Source organism: Papio anubis, chromosome 3 (genome assembly GCF_008728515.1).
Source record: "Papio anubis isolate 15944 chromosome 3, Panubis1.0, whole genome shotgun sequence".
NCBI classification, from domain to species: domain Eukaryota; kingdom Metazoa; phylum Chordata; class Mammalia; order Primates; family Cercopithecidae; genus Papio; species Papio anubis.
In genome coordinates, this window is record NC_044978.1 from 70,455,433 (window position 1) to 70,466,319 (window position 10,887).

The 10,887-nt window shown below is 38.4% G+C and overlaps 1 protein-coding gene across 4 annotated transcripts in view; it reads right to left on the reverse strand.

Moving 5' to 3' along the window:
* SYNPO2 (synaptopodin 2) overlaps positions 1-10,374 on the reverse strand; it is a 171,722-nt gene extending 161,348 nt beyond the window's left edge. For 3 of the 4 annotated variants that reach the window (XR_001902781.2, XM_003899125.4, XM_009207481.2), the window contains exon 1: positions 10,078-10,360. Coding sequence is in view for 3 of the 4 variants with exons in the window: in XM_003899125.4 (XP_003899174.2) it covers positions 10,078-10,182 (105 nt within the window). In the remaining variant the exon portion in view is untranslated. Of the gene's footprint in view, positions 1-10,077 lie in introns of all 4 variants that reach the window. The other variant, XM_009207480.4, reaches the window with a different exon arrangement.
* Positions 10,375-10,887: the final 513 nt, after the last annotated feature.

Sequence of the window (10,887 nt, forward strand, 5' to 3'; positions counted from 1 at the left end):
TAAGAGCATGGGCTTTGTCATCAAACTGGCTTCTGTCCTCGTTTTGCCATTTGCTAACTATATGATATTCAATTTTTTACTTAACTTATCTAAGCCTCAGTTTCCTCCACTGTTTAAAAAAACAAAAAGGATTGTAGGAATATTAGGAACAAAATAATTCCTAAAGTGCTTAACCCATGTCTGCACATAAGATAAACCAATGTTATGGTTATCTCGATGACAGAGATGGGGAGCCTTTGAAGTATTTTAAGAAGTGATATAACAGGTGATTTAGAAAAATCTCTCTGGCAGCTCTGTGTAGCATGAACTCAAGGAATGTGAAACCAGAAACAAGGAGACCAGTTACAGGGCCAATATAATTATCTAAGAGGCAAAAATAAGGACCTGAGCCGAGGTGGTGGGAGCAGGAATACAGAGCAGGAAATGGAGTAGGGCTACTGAGGAGGTAGAAAATCAGTATCTAGACTGCCAGCAAAACACACTGAATTTATATCCTCTTAATAATTTCACCTCTGATATGTCTTGAACTGCATAACAAAATTCTCAAAAATGGTCAGCTGCTTGAAAGTTTTTGCTTCAAAAACAAGGTATCATGCCACAGTTTTCAAGAAGACATGGAAAATCTTGCTAAGAAAATAAAAGAAAATTATCCTTCAGAATGCAGAATTATGAAAGTTTCTAGCCTATTTCTGTTTTATTTCCTAAATTATTCATTCTGGAAATAAAAGTTTCAAATAAAATGATTTGACATTAAGTAATTGAGATTATACTTAATGTCAGAACAAGAAAAGCAGATGTGGTTTAAGGAGTCACAAAAATCTCTCCAGCATGCTCTTGTTGAGATGCCGTCTTCCTGTCTTAACTGGCTGTTCAAACTACACTAGATCCAAAAGTGACATGTGTAGGAGCTTAGAACACAAGCCCTGGATCCAGGATCTTTAGATGTGCACCCCAGCTCTGGTCTTAACTACCCATGTGACCTGGAGAAGTCACTTAACCTCTTTGTGCCCCTGTAATGGGGATCTTAACTAAGGGTAACCTCAGAGTTCTGTCATTATATTTAAAAGGTTATTCAAGAAGCGTCTGGCACCTAGTAAACGTCATGTATGAGTTTCTTAAATAAAAATTTATCCAGGCCGGGCGCGGTGGCTCAAGCCTGTAATCCCAGCACTTTGGGAGGCCGAGACGGGCGGATCACAAGGTCAGGAGATCGAGACTATCCTGGCTAACAGGATAATCTCATAGACGGGGTGAAACCCCATCTCTACTAAAAAAAATACAAAAAACTAGCCGGGCGAGGTGGCGGGCGCCTGTAGTCCCAGCTACTCGGGAGGCTGAGGCAGGAGAATGGCGTGAACCCGGGAGGCGGAGCTTGCAGTGAGCTGAGATCCGGCCACTGCACTCCAAGCCTGGGCGACAGAGCGAGACTCCGTCTCAAAAAAAAAAAAAAAAAATTTCTCCAGAAGATACTATTAAAGACAAGAAGATATTTGGGGTTAAATGACAGTCATTGGTCATGATTACAGATTTCCTAGGATAAAAATAACATGTCCTGAAAAGGTGAAATTTAAGAAGGTAAATTTTGTTAAACCGGATGAAGGAAGAAGGGTGAAGGAAGGGGGAGTATCTATAGGTCGAATCAGACAAAATATTGGTATGGTTTGCTCTGCGTCCCCACTGAAATCTCATCTCAAATTATAATTCCCACATGTTGAGGGAGGGAACTGGTGGGAGGTGATTGGATCGTGGGGATGGTTTCCCCCATGCTGTTCTCATGATAGTGAGTGAGCTCTCATGAGATCTGATGGTTTGAAAGTGTTTGGCAGTCCCCCACTCACTCTCTATCTCTCTCCTGATGTCATGTAAGATGTGCCTTGCTTCCCCTTCACTTTCTGCCATGACCCGTAAGTTTCCTGAGTTCTCCCCAGCCATGTGAAACGTGAGTCAATTAAGCCTCTTTCCTTTATAAATTACCCAGTCTCAAATAGTTCTTTGTAGCAGTGTGAAAATGAACTAATACAGACATAAATCCATAATTCTGTTCCAGAAAGCTCATCCTTCATTTTTTTTAAATCAATCCAGTACCCACACTGCTTCAAAATACAAGAGGAGAAGCTAGTTATTGGTGAGTAGGATTATAAAAATCCAAAGACCAATGGTTAGGAAATAGTTATTTGTTACATAATCTGGAGACACAAATTTTCATTCACAATGTTCCAAATGGTAAATCTACCATATTTTGCTGTTCATTTATCTGAAACACACCAGATTTATATGCTAGTTAAAGGAAACGACATCCAATAATCTGCCACATGCAAACAATTTCACAAAGATTTGAAGATACAGTTTGTTGAGACTCTGGCCATCCCTGCTTTTGAAAAACAGAAAAGAATGATAGACAATTCAGAAACATTAGGTGCCTAAAGTAATCCAAAATCATAAACATGTTCTCATTGAGGTTGTCAAAAATATCCCTCAAAAGAGCAGATGTTATTTTCTTTCTTAGACGAGTCTTTTAACTTCATGAAGGTGTTTACTCTTCAGAATTGTTTAATGAACCTGTTTCAGAAATTCTCCATTTCCTTTTATAAGAACCTCACTGCATTCAGTTTCATCATGAATTTGTTAGAAAAGACATAATAAACTTGGAGTCCATATATTTTTCAGATTTATTGATAAGCAGACTGGTTCCATTTGCAGTCTTTCTCCCATTGCACATTACCTGTAATCCTCTTCCTCAGGCCCATTAAACAAAGAATAGTTTCTTATCAATGTTTTTAAGGAGTAAGGTTAAATTTGGTGAGATTCTATTTCATACAAACCCTGTACTGAAGTCATTGCACTTTTCACCAGTACTAAGTGACAGCCTGTTCTTTTTATCCAGGTTGAGGCAGTGGAGTAGCATGACGCCCCCAGTAGACGGAAAGAATTATATTTAACTTTGGGCTTCTTTATATAATGTTTTCGCAATTATTTTTCAGGATCAGTTTTTTTAATCTATAAACTGAGAATTACAAAACTTTATCAATTGAATTAATATTAAAAGAGATAACATATATTAAGACACTTCAGAAATTATAAGATATACACATGTGAAGTATTTTTAGCCAAACATATAAATTAGTTTATATTCTTAAACACTAATTAACTGACAGAAGTTATTTTGGAAGCTACATTAAGATGATTGCTATGAAAAATATGCAAAATATCCAGTTAGGCATAATGTGTATGTCATAATGACACTGCATAGTGACTTCCACATTTGGCAAGGCAAGGATCCTTGCATTTCCTGTGGGTGAGTGACTATCATAAAAGGTAGCTAGATTTGAACCATCTTGCCAAGGCCCTACCCAGAAAGGCCAAACTCAACCAGAGTCTAGCAGGAGCAAGCTGGTATCTTGATGAACCAGTGGGACTGTAGGAGGTACAGAAGAGATTGTCAGAAGCCTGATTTCCTGTGTTAGGGGACTGTACACTAATGAGGCCCTCTAGCTCTCCCGGAAGAAACCACACACATGCTCCAGAATTTGGACACCAGCCTCAGAGAGGACATTAATGGCCACTCACATTAACCAGAAAAGCACAACACCCAAAGAAGAGAGAAACGCCACCTCATTCAGTTATGAATAAATATATCTATCTGCCCCCTTCCTCTTCAAATCTTTCCTCTTTCCTTCAACTGTGGAGGGACTAGAGGGATATGGGTAAAGAGCAGACACCCTCCTTTCCATGCCACACCCTGGAGCCACAAGCCTGGCCACAGTGACTAGGGAGAGAGTTTAGAGTCAGATAGGTGACTGAAGCTTTAATTAAAGTTGAGTGTTTTAATAACTAAAAGCCACCAAGAATGATGAGATCTGCCCAAAATATTACTAACAAAGGGATTCGTCTTTATCATGTCGAAAGCAGTTACTGGAAGAAATATATGTTTATAACGGAATGAGTTGGCACTCCTTAAAAAAAATCAGTTACATCACATAGGTTCATATCAATCACGTGTTCTTTATGTATGTTAGTCCTGAAAACTTATCACCAACTCATGTGACTTCCATTGATGATCATGGTTTTTTTTTTTTTTTTTGAGACGGAGTCTCGCTCTGTCACCCAGGCTGGAGTGCAGTGGCCGGATCTCAGCTCACTGCAAGCTCCACCTCCCGGGTTCACGCCATTCTCCTGCCTCAGCCTCCCGAGTAGCTGGGACTACAGGCGCCTGCCACCTCGCCCGGCTAAGTTTTTGTATTTTTAGTAGAGATGGGGTTTCACTGTGTTAGCCAGGATGGTCTCGATCTCCTGACCTCGTGATCCGCCCGTCTCGGCCTCCCAAAGTGCTGGGATTACAGGCTTGAGCCACCGCGCCTGGCCGATCATGTTGAAACTAATATTTCTAGGCAGAATGAATGAAAATTTGACTGGGCATGACAAGAACTGTATACTCTCCCTCTTCCTTTTTCTTCTCCTTTTGTTAAATGTGAATCAGTACTTTAGTAACCTGGGATGCGTTTCGGTATTAGGCAGATGTACAGTTTCAGTTAGCCTAGAGAAGTGTTTCTTGAATGTTACTGTCAGGGTATAGAACTCTCAGCTTAGAAATAAAAACTCTGAACTTTTATTGAGTATTAAACAAAGGTAATTGTTGTTTTTAAAGCAAATCGTATTATCTCTCTCTCTCTCCTTCTTCCTTTTTCTCCTACTCTCCTTCCGCCTGCATCTTTCTGCAGTTTTATTCCCCCAACTTTCCCCCAACACTCTGCACCCACTCCCACTTATGAAGGCACTAGGGAGGCTAGCAAGTCCATGGACAGAGAAGACAAACTACCAGGGAATAAACTGCTAGTCTCCCCTTCTTGCCAGTTCCTCTGATCTTTACAGTAATCATTTTGGAGCTTCCCAATACCTCCTCTTCCCCACTCCCGCTGACCCGGGCAGCCCATCCATTCTGGCTTCAGAAAGGGAAAATCCTCCCACCACTATTATGACCTGCTCACAGTGCCAAAAACTCAGATAATGATTAGCCTCTCTCTGGTCTTTCTCTTAAGTTGACTAGGAGAGAGGCAGCGGGAAGGGCGGAAGGGACATAACGTGCCACCACCCGTCAGTAAGTCCTGTGGGGACCTATCTGGCCTCACTTTGGTTTTTTTTTACCTCTTCTTGAATTTCAATGACAATTATAGAACATCAGAGCAGTAAAGAATCTTAGATGATTGATGATGATGATTTCATGAACCAGCAAAATATATATAATATATATTCATATACATATATATCTTCTTTTTTTAGTTTTATTTTATTTTTAATGGACAAATAATAGGTGCATGTATTATGGGGTACAACGTGATATAGCAGTACATGTATACATTGTGGAATGATCAAATCAGGCTAATTAGCATATCCACGACCTCAAATATTTATCATTTCTTTGTGATGGGGACATTTAAACTCCTCTTTTTTAGCTATTTTGAAATATACAATACATTATTATCAACTATAGTCACCATGCTGTGCGGTAGAACATCAGATTTTTTTTTTGGCCTCAACTTTCTATAGCAGCTTTTGTGAATCTTGACCACACATCACAATTTCCTTTGGAGTGTTTATAAATCCTGATGTCCAGGGTGAACCCCAGATCAATTAAATCAGGGTTGTACACAAACTATGGTATTTCTTTTAAATAATCTTTCCTTTTGGGACTGATTTAACCTACTTTTATCCTCTCAGGCACCTGTTTCCACCAATGAGGAAGAAGAAAAATCAGATCTCATCATTTTTTGTAGCTTAACCATTGGCAAGCAATGTAGCCTTTCTCATACCTACTGTTTAGGTTTTGAGGAACATTTGAAGAGATAATACCAGCAAAGCACTTGCAACTTTTCCTAGCACACGGCAAGGGCTTGATACATGTAAGCTACATATGTGCTATGTCTAGCTAATGGCAAAGTTCATGCATAGTGAATATTTTATCTCATTGTCATCTTTCAGAACTCTCTCTTAAAATACAAGATTCCAAAATAAGGATTTTTTTAATATCACCTACTTAATAGATTTGCCTAGAGCACACTAACTTCTATAAGCATGTCTGGCTTTAAAATTCCTGGAAAGGGCTTAAAAATCAATTTAAAAACTAAGTGATTAAGCATATTTTCATAAAGATATTACTAGTTTTCATATATAGGAAGGAGCATTTATTCTCAAGTACACACACTCGAACCCATTAAAATCTTTTACCCCCTTTAGAAATACCTATGTTTCTGGAATTCTTCTATTTGAAACATTTTAAAAACCTTACTGATGGCACTAAGGGAAAAATATTATCTGAAAGGTGTTTTGTGTAAATAATACATTTTTATTCAAAATCTTAAAGAACACATATACAATAACAGATAAGAATTATTAAATCCATGTTGGCCTTATGAAATGAAGGATTATACTATGTCACCTCAATTTTAATGAACAATTATTTGAAATTTTGAACTAAATTCAGGAAAATGCATACGACAGTGGTATATAAGATTTGAAGAAAAAATAAATTTCTAACTATATTAAAACGTATAACGGATAAACGGTCTGAACATTTTTTTCTTAATTATTTTCAAAATGTGAGTGATTTTTCAGTTGCAGGTAAGATTTTTTTGTAAAACAAAAATTTCTCCCCACTCCTTTATATGAAGATTTTTCAAAGTGATTTGCCAAAAGTATATCCTGAGACAGAGCCAGATGAGTATATGTCCCAAAAGAGAGAGTTCTGTAAAGAAGAAGTGCTCACATTCTTTTTGTAAAGCCATCTGCACACACAATGTGGTTTTCTGTCTGGATAAATTTGTTTCTGTTTATAATCTCTTGAAAATATACTTTGCAGAGTATTATGCTATAACTCAGCGTTAGAAATGTTTGCCTCCCATCACATATATTTAGAATGTAAATTAAAAGATATATAAACATTTTAAAAACAAGCTTATGTTACTGATTATTTGGGCCTTTTAAAAATTCAGTTTATTTTTTAAAACAAAACAGATTTTCGTGGCATTGAGCTTACATGTCAATGACAAGTTTTGATAATGAATATTCCTGTTATTTATCTGTAAAATTGGGGGTTTGTGTATAGTTCAACCAGCTAACCAAATACTAAACATGTTTGGACATATCTCAGAAGTGACTAAATATGTCACTATAAAGGTATTTATTGGGAATTATAAGGTTATTCAATTTTTATTGTTCTTAATAACATTAGATGAGTTTTTTCACACTATTTCAGCCTTGTAGATTTTTACTCTATATAGAATTACGAAAAACCTAAATATGTAGATATTTCACAACAAGCCAAAATGTGTTATTGTCTACAGAACTGCTTTGTAGCATTCCCATTTTAAGGAGCATAGTTCAAGCACTCGCTGAAATTTTCTTTTCTTTGAAAATTTAAGTTTTCCTTCAACTCCCAAATTAATTCTGTGCCTGTTATTCAAAACTGTGAACATTTGATTTGACAGCACCCATCTCTCTAGCCTTTCTGTCTCTTTCCTTGCATCCAGCCCTAATAAGCTATCACCAGTCCTTACAAGAAGAGAAAGTGTATGCCCAAGCAACATTCACTTTGCCTTGAACTCAGTGAGATACCATGACTAGATCTGAATTGACTTAATGTTTTAAATAAAATACAGTTATCATAGTGAGGCAATAGGTGTATAACAGAGAAAGTGATAAGCACTTTGTTCCAAGGGATTTCTCCCACAAATAATGCTAGTATAAGAAATCAAATATAATCATTTGAACTAAAAAAAGAAAAAGATCAACAAAAATGTGCATTGCCATGGTAATTTAGAACTTAACATCTTCTATAGATAGCTCTTTAGTCTTTTTAACATACGGACAAAAGGTAGGCTGTAGACTACAGTTTGTCTCTCTCTCTCTCCCTCTCTCTCTCTCTGTCTCTCTCTCCCTCTCTCTTACACACACAAACACACAAGAATTAAGGCAAACTTCCAGATACTCTCATAATGATATTTTAAAACTTATAGCTCTAACTATAGTATCACAAACTACAAAAGCAAAGCAATCATCTAGATGCTTCAATAATGATCTTTTGAAAATCACAAATGTATTGCTGGATATTTTAGGAAGGATGATTTGGGGGGAGTGTGGGGCTGGATTCTGACATAGCCTAACAACCTTACTGAATCCTGGCAATAGAGATGCCATTAGCAGAGAATCTCCTCCACAGCACCCTTTCCTAGCAATCTGCTTCAGCTCTTCAGTGAATCACCACAAGGAGGTTCCACATTGAAATCGGCACATGGAGAAGTCAGAAGAAACCCACTACCCACTCTACTCTTCAGGCCTGACTGCCAAAGAGCCACCAGAGAACAACAGCACTCAGCCACTCTGTCCCCGTATTTCAATTAGCAGGCAAGTGATTCTAAAACTGTACACTAGAAGGACTGTACAATACTTGGGCAAGACAGAGCTTCGTAGACTGCACAGCCCAATTTCTTCCTTACTTCTTTACTACCTAAGTTAAAATTGTCTCTCTCTCCCTACATACACACACACAGAGAGAGAGAGAGAGAGAGAGAGAGAGAGAGAACAGATGAGACAGGAAGGGTGAGAGATTTTCCTAAGGCCAGGCAGCAAGTTAGATCAGAGCTGGAATTAGAACCCAAATCTCATACCTAGAGCCAGCCAACTGCTATTCTAGACTCAGGATGAATCTGCTTCAGTGTCATGAATTCTACATATGCTAAATTGGGCATTCATATTTTATCTGAGGTTGCCTGCTATTGACTCCTAAAGGAACCCAACAAAACCACCTTTCTGAGCCTTTAATCACTCTGCCAGTTCCAAGCTGAAAACTCAAGGCAAGTTACTTAACATCCCTGGGCTCTTTCCTCATCTAAAATTCATGGGTTGAACTGCAGACCTCGGAGGAACTTTCCAGTTACAAAAACTCTGCTTTTCATCTACTGTTTTATGCTTCATTCTTGATGTTCGCAATTTTCACTAGGTGGCAGGATTCCACCATCACATTATGAAAGGATTTTCAGATGGATGCCTGGAAGCAAAAAGAAGTTTCAAAGAAACTTCTTTCTTCACAAGGGACACTTAAAAAAAAAAAAAAAAAAAGTAAAAGCCAGAGGGAAGCAATAACTACAAAGGCAATGGCCCATGTATTTCATAAAGATCTGTACCCATTTTTAACATAAGCATAAAGTAGGAAATTAATCCCATGCTCTTGCATGTTCTTCAATACAATACTATAATTTGCAATTTGATGATGAAGTTAGATAAAAGTTTGCTTAGTTTTGTGCATTTTAAGTTTTATTTTAGCTGAATGCCCATTAGAGAATACCAGATCCCCTCTGGCTAACCGGTAATGCAGGCAATCTAATGGCAATAAAAGCATAAAGCACTTTTATTAATGTGTTACAAAGTCACCTCTTAATTATAATATATTTAGATTATCTTCTAAGTTTATTTTTGAGATCTTGACTAAAAGAGTACATAAGAAGGAATACAGCACTTGGATTTTTGCATTTATTTGTCAAATCCTTAAAAGGGTATTCTTTTAAATATATTTTATGCTATTTCATCATACTTTTAAAATTACTGCCCCAAATTGGCCTTTTCATGAATGCTGCATAATAAATGTCACTACCAACACTCTATATGAGTCCCCAAAATAGCCAAGCAAAGTAGTTATGCTGAACTGAGCGTTTCTCCTCTGCCAGAGCCAAGTGAAGTGACATGAAACAAAAATTCAACTGAACGTTCTAAAATTGCCTGGAAGAAACGCTCCCCAGTGTCTTGCTGGTTGTCAGAAGAACATGGTTAACTAGGCCTTTTCCTCTGCTGATAAATATGGCATTCTTCCCACCTACCCCTCATTGATCGCAAGTTAATAACATAGGATGTGGTCCATTACTCTCCAAAGTTTCTTAGAAAACAGCTCACATCCTAGAAAAATCAACGTCCGCCGCAAAATCAAACTAATACTCAGACTTCTGCATCAGAACATGAAAACATCATCAACAGGTTGCTTTCATTCCTTCCTTCCTAGCACAGAGCCGTGACACTTCGTTCAGGTCCTACCTTTGCAACTTGTAAGGGCTGCTTCTGCTCCTTGCCACCTTGCAATCTGAACCCCCAGGGCGCCCCTCCAGTCATGGAAATGCAGATAAAATCCCCCGTGCCCATGTTTTCCTTTTAGTGGGGCAGCATGAAGAGCTTGAAACGACAGACGAAGCTTGGGTGCGGTAGAGGATGCGCACTCAGCTTCGGGCGCCTGCAGAGGACGCAGGACTTGGTAATGCAGAGCCTCCGCCGCCGCTGCTGCAGCCGCTGCCCCGGCCGCCCGCTGCGAATTTGTGCAGCTAATGGGCTCATTCTCAAGGAGGCAGAGGCACTCGCAGCATCCAGGACACAGCCCACTCTTGCGTCACTCTCCTTTGCTCGGCCCACCTTCAGGGAAAGGAAAGCAGCCTCACACATAGGAGAATGTCCCCACGTGGGGCGAGGTAAGGGAAAGGAGAACGTGAGAGCCAAAGTTCTCTTGCACTAACAGATTAAATTCAAGCGGTTAAAGGTGTAAGTATGATTGAAAAACTTACATTTAATAATTCTGTAAATAGTGAAGGACACATGAAGGTCTAATCTCCACGCCGTGAATGACGTCATAAAGTATGAACTTTGGGAATTCAACTACTAGAGGATTAGATTCTCTCAAATAAATGTTTTGAGAATTGTCACATTTATGAATGGAATAGATAAAAAAGAGTTAAAGTGAGTTAAATTACTACTTTTCTGTCTGCAGCCTCTGAATTATTCCTATAAGAGGAAACAAAAGAAAGCACAAACTTTTTTTTAATAAATCTCCAACTCTGAAAAGTACTTTTCTGAACC